Raw genomic sequence first — 14,639 nt, 5'->3', positions numbered from 1 at the left:
ATTCCCCATCCTAGACATTCAGCTATGTGAACCTAAGTTAGGCCTTACTGAGGCCTTGCTTATCAAGATCTTTCAAGACTCCAGAAGTTGAAATCACAAATGTTCACAAAAGGTTCCAAAACAAATTTACTCATATAGCCCCTAGGTATACCATTTTACTAACTCCTAGTCCCTACAATTTTCTTTGTAACAGTAAAAATAAATTATGGTCTCAAATTGAATATGCAGTTTTATCTGAAAACTGTCCTAAGAAATAATCATTTCTACTTGGTTGTTTTATAAATATTGAACGGTTTTCTAACATTTTCTTTTATTCAACGTTTTTGTTTTCTTTACTGAAAAGTATGGAATGTGTGTGGGGAACAGAAGCAGATTTCTCACTCTTTCTGTTTTCAACAAAAACAGAACAGCCTCAGACAGCCTGTATGTGAAAGGAGTTATTAAACCCAAATGTAATCTTTAGACATTGTAAGAAGGCAGCTCCTTTTGCATACCAAATAGACTTTTTCAGCAGTGTCAGATAGCAAACTTAAGACTTCACAGAAATTTCTGAATCTTAAATCATTTCTTCAAAAACCAAAAACACTCAGTATTTCATGGAAAAATAATATATACATTTAAATTAAATTCTGAACTTTGAAACCAAAACTAGACATATTTTCCAATGGGGAAGGGGGGGGGACTATAAAAAGTAATCACCTCTCAAGGGGCAATAACAGAATTAAAAGCTTGGAAATATAATTCAGTCATGTTTTCCAAAATTATTTTACCATAATTGTAGCCGATTAAGAAGGCCTCAGTTTCCTGGAGACAAGAGTTTATGTCCCCTCCCCTTGAATTTGGGCTAGCCTATGACTCCTCTGACCAACAGGTATAGAAGTGATGCTGTAACAGATTTCAGGCTATCCTTAAGAGGATTGCCAGCTTCTGTCTTGGTCTTTTGGACCCCTGAACTGCCAGGTAAGAAGCCCAACTAAGAGGCTGAAGAAACCACACGCAGAGGTTCACAAACTACATGGAGAGGAAGAGAAGCAGGGTTGAGCCAAGCTTTCCAGCCATCCTCAACAAAGCATCAGACAAGTAAGGACAATCCAAACACTCCAGACCAGACCTGTTGTCAGCTAAATACCTCCAAGAGATCCTAGTCAATACCACACACATCAGAAGACTCAATCAGCCAAACCATGTCTGAATTCCTGACCCATGAACTCTAATAAAATGATTGTTATTTTAAGCCACTAAATTTTGGGATAGAAAACCAAACTCACTGTGAAAAACATATTTTGTATTGCAACCTAGTATGCTATACTTATACCTAACTGAAGAATGTTTCACAAAGCAATACTAATGCTTCCATATTCAATGCACTGATATTTTCTATTCTATTTTCCTTTTATAAAGTACCAATTGTGCTACAACCAAACTGACACATGATGTAGTTTGAAAAGCATTTTAACCTATACTACTCACTTCACAGGTGCATACACAAAGATGGACAAAAACCTTAATAGCACCCAGTTCATAACAAGAAGTTTCTCACAAACTCTCATTCACAGCTCAGAAAGGAGTGAAAAGCTGAAAAGATGAGGTATCTGAGGTTAGAAGTTATACAGAAATCAGAAATAGCTAAACGGAATTGGGCCTTTTTTATCACCTCCTTTTATCCTCCCCTTCTTGTTCACAGATCTCTATTACCCTCCCCCCACTTCCTTTTTCCTATGATTATCAAGCATTATGAAATTGAGGGTTTTAAATATCATTTGAATTTAATGAAATGTTGTGGTCCTATTCTTAAAAGTAGACTAACAGAACATTTCATTTCTTTTAAAAGGTTGCCTTTATTATTATTTATATAGGTCCAAGGCTAATCATGACTGCAATTCATTTTTAATGAAAAGGTGGTCTCATTACTATCATCTCAGATGTGGTAGAACATTTTCATAGGATTTCAAATTACTAATAGTATTAAAAGATTAACAGCTTTTTAGAGGATTGCTAGTACTTTTTTTCATGTATAATGTAGGACTACTTTTTGAAGCAAAGGGTGTGCTTAATTTTTTTAATCATACAAATCACCAATGATTTCTGTTGCTGTTGGTTATACAATATCTGAATATTATAGCTAATTATGAAAAATCTTTAATAAGACAGATTCAGGTTTGAATCCTACCTCTGCCACTCACTAACTGTATAGTCTTGGGCATATTAAACTTTCTAGCCAATAATAGTTATCTCATATTATAGTAATTGATAATGCTAAAGATAAGATTGAAATTATTAATAACAGGGGAAAGTACAAAATCTCCAAAGTATATTAAAACTTATTAGAAATTGTTCTCTTAACTGAACATTTTAACTCTTAGACATAAGCAAAATTGGTTTGCTCAAGGCTTTTTAATTAGAAATCTGCTCAAAATTCAAGTTCAAGAAGTTAATCCATTTGCAAAGCATACCATTAAGTATATCCCACAAGAGAATACAGTATTTATTCTTGGAGGAGAGGGGGGAAAGGGCTACATATGTGTCAATAAGAGAAATTGAAAGACTAAAATCTAAACAAGGTTACTAAACACAGTGCCACAGAATTTATTTAAATAGTGTGCTTATGGGCGCCTGGGTGGCTCAGTGGCTTAAGCCGCTGCCTCCGGCTCAGGTCATGATCTCAGGGTCCCAGGATCGAGTCCCACATCGGGCTCTCTGCTCAGCAGGGAACCTGCTTCCCTCTCTCTCTCTGCCTGCCTCTCTGTCTACTTGTGATCTCTGTCTGTCAAATAAATAAATAAAATCTTAAAAAAAAAAAAGATTTAAAAAATAAATAAATAAATAGTGTGCTTATATAGCACACACAGAATTCACTTTAACAAGTTCTCAATCTACAGCTTTGTAAGTGTAATGTAAACAGCAAGAAATGTGAGTCCTAGGTCCTGAGTATGAATTGAGAGCTCACTACTTAGGAAATCTTAACTTCTCTGTGTCAATTTCCTCAGTAAAGAGGTTACCTTCATGTGAGGATCAGTAAGAAAAGGTAAGGGAAAGCATCTGATAAAATCTTTAAATATGTTATTCTTATCTCAAAACAAACAAAAAACTTCAAAGAAAACAGATACTTCATTTCTTGTTCCAGATGATAAATACAATGGGAAGTTCTATCACTTGAGATCAAATCTCAACTCAAATACTTCATACCTTTAAGTAACTAGCTGTGTTACCTTACTGGTATCAGTTAACCTCTCTGGGCTTCAATTCTCTCAACTGTACAATGTAAATATTAGACTGATTTTAAGTACCTCATCAGGCACAAACAATCTAAAGATTCTAAAACATGTTCAAAGAGTTTCTAAAAATCACATGAAATTGTAAATTAAAATTTCAGAGGCACATCTTGGCTGAGATATGTTATTGTTTTCACGTCCCAACTCCATAATTTGCAGGAAACCCCAGGTACTTCTGGGAGTTACCACACTACCAGGGAATTTGGACTCAGTCATCACCTCCCACCCCTGTTCCTACCCCGACTCCCATCAGCATTTTCCATCAGTCTCTGGAAACACTTTTAAAAAGGAAGAGCTTCTCAAAGGGAAAGGCTAGAGAGCCTGCTAATGAGTATAGACCTGTTCTAAGAGTGTAAAGATGCAACATCTTGGTCAACAGATCATTTAAAGAGCTCTGAATTGGACTCGGTATCTACAGGGTATTAGCAAATCTTCTCAGGAATGTAGTTTACTCAAGCTTTAATAAGTCAAAGATCTCTGGTGTCTATGTGTTTCTATTAGTGGAAAATGTACTCCTCTTCCCTTATTTGTGCTGAATCGAGGGGAGGAATGGTATGCAAGTAGAGGAAGAGGAGTGCTAAAGAAGGGATTCCTGCCTCATGTAGTAGTCTGGGCCAAGAAAAGTTAGTATCTCTCCCAATTCTAAGGATCAGTGAGTGTATATCTAGAAGTTTATGTATTTTTCTACAGAGCATCCCTACAATATTCATACATAGGGAAAGACCCAAGGAAGTCAAACCTACCATGGAGAGAAGAACCTATACTCCCCACACACCCACCTCCACCCCCAGAAAGACAAATCTTTTCCTTTCTTTTTTACTAAAATATTATTTCAATACTAAACATTGAGTACTACTTACTGAATTCAATTATAACTACCCAGTTTTATACATTTGGATAAGAAAGTGCTAAGTAAAATACACAAGACAAAGTAGAATTGTCAGTATACTTTCATGTGTGTTAACATGCCATCCCATGCTAAAATGGAATATAGTCAGTTCATCCTGAGTGTGTGAGAACAGAGACAGAATTGAGGGTGTAAGCCTTAACACTTCTACAGCTTAACAGATTTAATCTTCAACAAAGTTAAAAACTAAAAATGATAACTATGGTCTCATCTCTCTTTAGGAAAAACAACTTCTGAAAAACTCTATTTTAGGAGGAACCCAAGACTTCTCTCAGTCATGCCTATAAAACAAAAAAATGTTCAAATCTCTAATGTGGTTAACTTCAAAGACAACATATTTTAACTGTTTATTTTTGAAGGAAATAATTTTCCTGTATTTCAACTTGCTTACTCAAACACTTACATGGTTTTTCAGACTTCAGCTCTAGGGCTCAGGGAGTAAAACAGTTTATATTGCTATATCAAGCTTAATGGAATTTGAGAAAACCTAAGATGTCTGAATTTCATTCTTTTGCTATATTTTGTTTTTAAATGACCCCGCCTAGATGAGTCAACAGAGACAGATCTTTTTAAAAGACCAATTTTGTGGTATTATCCATTGTTACACAGTACATTATGTTACACGGTATGCTACAAAATTAAGAACAGTATTCCTAACAATAGAGTTAGAGTTCTGATTACACTGCAAATAGTATCACTAATTAAGGACTTGTTAACCCAAAGGAAAAAGATTAATCATTCTGATAGGCGACTGATATCTTTGTAAATTTACTCTTCAGAAAAGAGTATTCCTCCGCCAAATAAGCAATTCTGTATTTAAAAAAGAAAGAAAACACTGACTACAGGGCCTTAATAAAATGTTACGGTTTATGCAGAAGTATATATATATTTTTTACTTTTGAAGGAATTTTCCCCATGAACAAATGCAAGAAATTATTATTGCAGTCAAAGTTCACTACAGTCACCAGAAAGAATAGAAATGCAGTCTAAGAGTGCACCTCTGGCCTCTACTGTCCTGCACTATAGGATTTCTTTTGAACAAAGCTCACTACATATAACAAGAAAAATAAAAGGTCCAAAAACCATCAAGTGTTCTCAGTAAGGATTCTATCAACTCTTAGAAATAGGTAAGAATTTACCACTAATACATGAATCCATTTTGCAATAGTGAGTACTACAAACATAATCATAAAATATCTTTAAAGAGTTACTTAAGAATTCATTTATTCATCAAAAGTTTAGAGCCTGTTATATTGCAATTAAGTAATTAATTATGAGGCACTAAGAGTTACTCAACTAGCTTCCTGACTTCAAGCAGCAGTAAGCGAGATAAAACATGTACATTATGCACAGCAATAATGCAAAGTATAAACTACAAACAGCCAGAGGAGGCGTTTCCAAGCTGGATGATTCGGAGTTTTAAAAAGAAGACACAAACTTTGGCTAGACGCTGAGGAATGAGATTATCAATAGGTGGGTGATTCCTTTGTTTTCACAGATATTTTCTATACGTGCTATAGGAATGGGTTTTTCTATGCTATGGATTTTTCTCATGCTGAAGGAATGTCAGCACTGGTGGAGTTATTGATTAGAATGTCTCCCTGAACTCCATCTACTACCCCATACATACAAACACCACAGGCTCACACACACACCCACATCCACACAGGCACACGTGACACACAGGATGAGGAGGAAGAATATATCCAAGGCTGGCCAAAATCTCCACCCTTGATAAAGTAACTGGCTCAATAGTGGGTATGTAACCTAGACAGTTCCAATCAAAGTATTTTCAAAACTGATACATGGATGTGGAAAATCCCTTCCACTGGGCTCAGGAGATTTTGGCTTGGGGCTGAGAAATGCCATCTTTCTTGTTACATTAAGATGGCTTATGTGAGAAATCCAATATACCCTAGGACAATGGAGGCAAGAGATGCATTCCTAGAATGAGTTCTATTTGGCTGGAGTTTCCAGTTACATTAACTGAGTCTCTTAAAGACCTAGAAATTGTTCTACTAGGGTTGCACTGATAAAGTCCAACCTCGGCCTCTAGAAGACAAATAGCCAAGTAATCACTCTGATATCATTTCTAATCATTCCTAATTTTGTGAGTGATCAATGATCATATCTATAGATATAGATATCTATAATCCTGCATTTGCAGGTAACAGCAAAATAGCAGGATTTACTAGTAATTAAATGTGGCTAAACAGCCAGAGCCCATTGTTACAATCAACCAAACTGATGTGCCTTGAGAAGGTAAGAATTTCTTACACAAAAATTGCTGTACAGATTTTCTTACTCTATTCCAGAAAAGATACTGAAATCAGCATGCATGCAATGAAAGCCAAAATGCAAATGGAAATTCGCATGTTCAGATGTTCTTTTTTTTTTTTTAGATTTTGTTTATTTTGAGAGAGAGAGAAGGAGAGCACGCATGAGCAGAGAAGAGGAGTGGTGGGCGAGGAAGTAGCAGACTCCGCACTGAGCACGGAGCCCTGATGCAGAACTTGGTTCCTGGGATCATGAACTGAGCTGAAGGCAAACTTAACTGACTCAGCCACCTACGTGCCCCTGTCCAATGTTCTTATGCTGAAAGCTAATTAACACTACTCTCTAGATGAACACAAATCATCCAAGGCCACAAGTACAAACAAGTACAAGCAAAAACATCAGAAATAAAACACGTAAGAGCAACAACTTTAAATCAGTTTTGGAAAATATTCAAAAAGTATCTTTTTCAAGCAGTATGTGAAACTTCAGTCTGTGAGGCTACTTCAGTGAAATAAGCGTTTCAAATCTTGAGGTCCAGAAGTTGAAGAAAAATCTTTCATCAGTCAGTATTAGAGAAAAAAAGCCTAATAAGTCAATGACATAATCAGCACCAGTATTATGAAAGACTATATTATTATATATTATATATAATATATCTTATATATTATTTTGGTATTATAAAAGAGATCTTTGAAATAAACATCTATTTAAAATCATAAATGTGTAGAATGGGAACCTCAGAAAAAATACAGTAACTGACTGATGAGAACTTAATGTTTCTGAACAATACCAAACTTTTAAAAGCAATTAAAAATTTTAATAAAGGTTCCCCAATCCTTTTTGCTGACTTATTTGGGCAAGATATATTTTAGGGCCAGAATTTTATGAGACTCCAAGTTTTACAGCTTTTAAGAAGATAATACTGTTTTGTAAACCACCCAGAGCTTCATGCAGCATGCCATTAACAAACAGATTAACATTTCTACAACAAAACATACACATTTGTGTAAGACAGATAAACACTACAAAGAGCCTCATATCAAGTTTTGCTGACAAATTAATTCATCTCAAACTTTTTTTAAAACTTCCAGTTTTCAGAGCTTTTGGAATTTCAGATATATAGATGAAGAGTATAATCTATAATAAAATCATACTACTACTTATTTTATAAAGTTCCAGATCTACTAGTATCCCAGAGTTGCATTCTGTAATGGTAATATCATTCACCCAAGATACCTATTTAGTGCATATAGTTTTTCACCCAAGATTTAATGCACATCATTTCTCCAGCTTAAAATCCTGAGTACCAATATGCACACACATGCAGTATAGGAAAGTTGGAAAATACCAAAAAAATAAAAATAAAACAAAAATAATCACAATCCTTCCACGTAGAGATAACTACTATTAAATGTTTGGTGTTGTCTAAATACTCAGATTCTTTCTATCCACATTAATAATTAGGATCAAAATCTCTATAATTTTAGTATGGATTTTTGTTTTTATCTTACTGTGTATATGGAATACCCTTTCAACCTGAGAATACTGATCTTAAAAGTCTGGAAAAATTCTCAGCCATCATCTCTTCAAATATATCCTCTTTACCATTTACACTTGTTTCTCTTTTTGGGATACCCAGTTAGATGTTAAGTTGTTGCCTATCAATTTATATTCATATCTCTTTATTCCTCTTTCTCTTTGCTACATCTGGGTGAATTATTCAGTACTATCTTCCAACTCACTAATTTTCCCTTAAAATAAGTTTGATCAACCTAGTTTTTTGTTTTAATTTCAATAACTCCATTTACTCTTTTACATAGCTATTTATTTCACATTTACTTTTTGTTCAGAGCAAGTTTTTTAATAGCTACTACTTTACCTTTTTAAGGATCTATGAAATTGTTGAGTAATTCCATTAGATTTTGAGTGAATTTACCTCCTGATTGTTGTGCTTATTTTCTAAATAATGTTCTTTCCCTTATTATGTTTGCAGGCTCTAACTTTCCCTTCTTTTTTTCTGGTGGTTTGAGATAGGTCACCCTTCTTCCAGATCACATGACCTCCAAGCTTGGTGCTCTTGAAGCACATGATAGTGTGGAAATTACAGTTCCCAACTCTGAGCCATCTGGCAGCTCAGCCATTTCTGTGCCACCTCGTCAGGTCCACAGCTTCTTAGAGCAATATCCAGGAGCAGAGTGCTCAGCCTTCTTTTCATCTAGCCCCTCCAAGCCCCTAGTTTCATCCATTGTATGACTCCAGTTCCCTTACACAGTTATTTCCACCAGCTCCTGAACCCAGAGTCTAATTGCATGTTTCATTTCTGTGTTAGTCCCTGGACATGTTTATCTTGCTCTCCAATATACCTGTATCTTTGCTTTCTTTTCTAATTAATTTTTTAATTTTTAATTTTTAATTAAATTTTTAATTTTAAATTAAATTTAATTAATTTTTTAATTTGTAATTTTAATTTTTAATTGGAGCAGAGTAGGGGGGTGGACAGTAGAATAAACAGTACCATAGTAATAACAGCTAACATTTATTGAAGACTTATGAGCCACCAATTTTATATTTATTTTCTCATGAAATCAACAATGTTTTGAAGTAGCTACTATTAATATACTCATTTCATGGATGAGAAAACCGAGGCAGAGGCCAGTAAGGAACTGTTCCAAGATCACCAGCTAGGAAGGACCAAGAGTCAAACAAGATGTCGGATTCCGGAGACCATGCTCTTAATCACCGCTCTACTGATTTCCATCCTGATTAAAATGCTCTGTATAATTCTGGTTCTCTCTCTCTTATTCACTTAACTGTGAACATTTTGCACACAGGCAGGATTTTCACTGATGGAAGGGAAGTGGAGCCATATTCCAGGTAAAAGTAGCATATCAGCCTCATGTTTTATTTAGTGTTGGCCAGTCTAGACCTATACCTAAAATGAGAAACAGTTTTCAATGCTTATATTTTTTCCTAGAGCCCTTTACACTTTCCCTGAGCTCTAAGAATTTCACACTTACCCCTAGTCACCCAGGACCATCCATACAGGCTTTCCCATGGCTCTCTCTCCACCTCCCTCACTCTGTCCTAGTATATAATGCCCAGGAAAGCAACTTATTTTGACATCCATGAAAAGTACCTCAGGAGACCTTGTTTTCCACTTTCCTTGATAGTCCAAAGCCTTAATCTTAAAGGATTACATTTGTGAATATAAGGAACAGCATGTAGTATCACCCCAAAAAGAGCCTCCAACTTCAATTTTAGGCTGCGTTATTAAAAATACAAAGTCTAGGGGCACTTGGGTGGCTCAGTGGGTTAAAGCCTCTGCTTTCGGTTCAGGTCATGATCCCAGGGTCCTGGGATCGAGCTCCGCATCGGGCTCTCTGCTCCGCAGGGAGCCTGCTTCCTCCCCTCTCTCTCTCTGCCTGCCTCTCTGCCTACTTGTGATCTCTCTCTGTCAAATAAATAAAATCTTTAAAAAAAAAAAATAAAAATACAAGGTCTAAAAAAGTGAAGGTTTTCAGTCCCACTCTATGCTGTACTAATAATTCATTCAACAAACGTTAAGTGAACAGCTCCTAAGGACTGAGCACTGTGCAATACACTAGGGACACATGATCATCCTTTTTCCTTTCCAGTCTGCATATATTCTCATTTAATCCTCACAACAGACCACTCCTGGAACAGTGTGCTCAGTGTGTAAAAATCATCTTCCAGAGAATTTTCTGAAAGAGAGAAAAAAATGTGTTTTAGAAGAAAGGGGTACTAAAACTGTACTTGGTCACCTAAGATACAGACTTTTCTGCCTATATTTACTACGCAATTTTAAAACACAGGGTCCATAGTGAGGTAGAACACACATGGAAAGAATAAAAGGAATCTAGGGAAGTGAAATTGTTAGGAAGCAATAATTTGAGAAAAGCTCAATATTTGCAGATTGGAAAATTGCAGTTTGTTTTCTTTTTAATATCACTAAAGTCATGACCTGGAACAATCTTTAATTGCTAATGTCAGAGAGTTATGAACTAGGCTCTTAGGATTCAACCCTTCCTAACATCAACTTCAGAGCTTACAAGTATTTGTTATAATGAACAAGTAGAGCTATGCCTGAAGAAGATTAGGAAGAACTTGACATTGGAGGTAGAGAGATTAGTTGGGAAGCCAAAAAAGTCTAAGCAAAATAAAATCTATGCTTGGGTTGTGGCAGCAGGAATGGAAAAGGAAAGGTTTTATGAAACATTACCGAAGAAGACAAGACCAACTTTGATAACTATATGTGGATGGAAAATGAAGCAAACACCTAGGTTCCAATCTTTGGAGAAAGAGAATTTAGTGAGCCATGGAAGAAGGTGCAGCTTTAGGACAACAGATGGATTTAGTTTGATATATATGACTTTGAAGGGTCAGCAAAACACTCAGAAGGAGACAGTGAGCAGACAGTTAAAATTAGGTTTTGCAGAAGTAAGGATCTATCAATAGATCACACATATGATCCAGTACATGTCCACTGTACAAAGCCTGGATGCCCTCTACTTTCTCCTCCAGTCAGATCAAACCATCTGTAGTTCCCCTACAGAGACAGTTTTCTCCCATCTCTACCTCCAAACTTCCCTACAGAGCCAGATACCCTACTTCATACCTGGTTAATTCTTTGTCATCTTTCAGAATGCTCAGGTATCATTTTCCCAAACCTTACTCATTTCCCACCAGGAGGACGGTACCTACATCTTACCTCTCTATGTTTTAGCACCTAATTTTTAGCAACATGCCTAAAATAGCAGCCATTTAAAGACAGACTGAAAAAAAGGCTTGGCGTGTGTTCAATAAGCTTTCAAAGGAAGAGGATCCTCTTAGAGGTGACCGCTGAAGAAATGAACTAGGATGAGATTTCCGAAGGAAAGAAAAGAAAAGAAGTGGTCCTAAATACAGGTATTTGTCATGGAACATATTCATTTAGGAGTCAGTTCCTGAAAATGCTTCTCAACTTCTCTCAGCCCCAAATACTTCATCTGTAACACAATTGTTACCTACCTCACAGGTGGCTGGTGAGATTAAAGGAGATAGCATATATAAGACACCTAGTATAAAAATGTCTGGCACTCAATTAATGTTCCCTTCTGTTCCCCATCCCAACCTGAAAATATGTTAGAGCCTGCTTGTTTCTTTGCAACTTTAGTAACTATTACAACGTGAAAAGCAATCTGATAGAGAAAAATAATGGATATTTGAAAAAGGGAGGCTAGACTTGTCAGATGCTCTCCCTTAGAGCAGTTTTGTCCTATCTCAACACTATTGTTAATTTTGGCTAGATAATTCTTTATTGTTCTAGGGAGATTCCTGTACACTGTAGAAAGTTAAGCAGCATCCTTCCAACTCTGCTTACTAGGTGCCAGTAGCACACCCTACCAAAATGTCTCCAGATGTTGCTAAAAGTCTCCTGGGAAGCAAAATTTCACCTGGTTGAAAACTACTACCCTAGAGCTAACTGAAATTCTCAAAGTCCTAAGTCTTTTACCTGACATCTACAAACATGTCTCATACATTTATTTTTTTCCCCACTGGTTGATTCTACACATTAAATTTTGTTTAGGCTTTATAAGCCATTCCCCTTAAAAATCAACCAAAACTGGTAGCTAGCCCTTTAACTGTCAAGCCAGTCATCATAGATAATGCATGCAGTCCAACCACTGAGGGCATTATCACACTGCAACCCTCAAAGCCAAATATAATAAAAGTAGGAATAGCTAATCCCAAAAGGTCTTCACACAAAATTAAGAGATTTGTTCAAGTACTCAAGCGTCTAATATTTTAACTTCATGTTACAAGTGGCCCTAAGTAGATATGATATAAAATGAGTTTTATATAAAGAGTTTCCAAGTCTTTGTTTTAAAGTAAGCTCTTTGCCCAACATGGAGTTTGCACTCATGACCCTTAGGTCAAGAGTCACTTGATCTAATGACTGAGCCAGCCAGGCACCTCAGAACTTTCGTAAGTTTTAAGTAAACACTAATGACACATATGATGCATTCTGTATATTTAAGATTAAATATGATATGCCTATATGTTGCAACAACAGAAAAAGTTATGTACATTAACAAAAAAAAAAAAGCAAAAGTAGAGAAACAAAAATTGACTTAACAGTTCACAAGAGTTTTTGGATAACTGTTTGAGGTTAGTTACGTACAGCATGGTAATTAAGAGCATAGACCTGGAATCAGATTACCTGGATCAAAATCCCAACACCATCACTTACTAGACGGGTGACGCTTCATCAACATCTCTATCGGTGTTTCCTCCTTGGTTAAATGAAGATAATTATGGTACCTGCCTTCTAAGGTTGTTGTGGGATTGAATGAGTTAAAATAGGTAAACTGATGAAACAGTGCCTGATACATATGTAAGTATTAAACATTATTATCATTGTTTTTAAGGATACATAAGCAGAGAGAAGTGTTTCTTGGGTGGCTATATAAAAGTAGAAACAGTAGTCAAAGAATGGACTTTCACCCAGACACTCTGGATTCATGTTTCCTTAACTATTTCATTTAGGCTTCAATTTCCTCATTTGTAAAATAGGAAAGTGCTCTGAAAATGAATTAGCATAAGGGAAAATCTAAGGGCCATATGTTTAGTGGGATAGTGGGGAAAAGTTACATCTGTCTTCCAAATTGGTAGAGGAAACTTTGTGAAGGATGTAATTTTAAAGAAATAAGTCTAATAATGTACAAAGAGGGAAAGCACATGCCTTGAATCCAGGTAGGTCTGATTCAAAAAGGCTTTGCTTTATTTACTCTATGGTTTGAAACCTTAAAGTAAAAATAAAACATCCTGAGTTGTCATAAGAAAAAAAAGTTTATTTTTTTTATAAGGTAAGCATACTAATTAAGGGTAGTAGGAATACATTAAAGGCACTGGCAGGGATTTGATCACCATCCATTCAAAAGAGCACGAAAACACGACCAGAGCCCTAACTGACCTTTTCATTTATGAAAGCTTCATTCTTTCCGGGGGTGAAGACGGATGATGTTGGAAAAAATGAAACTTGGATCATCAAGAAACATACCAATACTTTTAAATCGATTTATGTCTATTCTTAGATAGAAAAATCCATGTCTTCCAACAAACATTTCAAAATCATCCAGGACTGTGCATGCGGTACATTACACTTATTAGGAGAGAATACTTGGAACAAACAATTTTTGTAAGTTGCAGCATCATACGTGAGGCAAGTCGGTGTTTGGGGCAGAACTGTTTCAACTGTTGCCAAAAAGTGCAAAGAACAAAAGAAAAATCAACATTTCCTATCTGTTCAGCCAAATTCCGCCCCCAAAACCTCGGAGGCGGGGTATCCGGGTCCCTGAAGAGGGTCTTCAAAGGTGTCAACTTTCAGAATATGTACAAAAGGAAGGTCAAGGTGCCCTTTACGAAAATCCCCAAGAATTTTGTCTTCGCCCCAAGATAGAGCAGTCGCAGGGCCTCCTGCTCCTTAACCGCCCCCCACCCTCCACCCCCCGCCCCCCGCCCCAGGGAATAGAAGGTGGCAGCAGTGGACTCTGCTCTGGTCGAGTCTGGTCCTCCAGGGTCACACCAGCGCAGCCAGGAGAAAGCTCCCACGTTGGCGCCCCGAGCCTGCCCATAGGCCGGATAGGTTCTCCCCAAGCCGGCGTTCTGATTGGCCAAGAGCAGCCGGAACCGCTCCGGAGCAGGCAGCTATTCGACCAAACTGGGCTGGCGCCGGGCGAAAGGTCACAGCCTTGCGGACAGCTCCCCGAGCAGCCGGTCCTTGCGCGTTGGCCCCACGCCGGCAGCGAGAACACCATTCGCTGGCAGACCCGCGCAACCCCCACGTGGGCCCTGGTTAGCTACGGGCGCCGTCACCCTCCACCCTACGTCGAGTAGCGCTCACCTCAGCGCTCGGGGCGCCTCCACCTTCAGCTTTTTGGGCTTCGGCTCCTCCTCGGCCGCAGCCATCTTCGTGTTCCCACCCCACTTAGGCTTCGGCGTGCGCCCCACCCCTTCTGCTCTTTGACCCCATCTCTTCTCCTTATCACCGCCTCCTTCTCCCCGAACCCCGCCTCTCTTGACTCTTTCCACTCGGAGTCTCTCCCTTCCACAGCCATTGGCCCAGCCCCTTTCTGGCCCCGCCCACCCGGCAGTAGGGGGACCCCAGACTGAGTTAGGCTGCG

The 14,639-nt window shown here is 37.6% G+C and overlaps 1 protein-coding gene across 2 annotated transcripts in view; it reads right to left on the bottom strand.

The window, feature by feature from the left end:
• ADK (adenosine kinase) overlaps positions 1-14,505 on the bottom strand; it is a 534,854-nt gene extending 520,349 nt beyond the window's left edge. Inside the window, exon 1 of one of the 2 annotated variants that reach the window (XM_047701923.1) lies at positions 14,360-14,505. In XM_047701923.1, the coding sequence (XP_047557879.1) occupies positions 14,360-14,424 (65 nt within the window). In that variant the 5' untranslated portion in view covers positions 14,425-14,505. The remainder of the gene's footprint in view (positions 1-14,359) is intronic. The other variant, XM_047701925.1, reaches the window with a different exon arrangement.
• Positions 14,506-14,639: the final 134 nt, after the last annotated feature.

This window comes from Lutra lutra, chromosome 14, assembly GCF_902655055.1.
Source record: "Lutra lutra chromosome 14, mLutLut1.2, whole genome shotgun sequence".
Lineage (NCBI taxonomy): Eukaryota > Metazoa > Chordata > Mammalia > Carnivora > Mustelidae > Lutra > Lutra lutra.
This window is presented reverse-complemented; position numbering and strand designations above follow the sequence as displayed.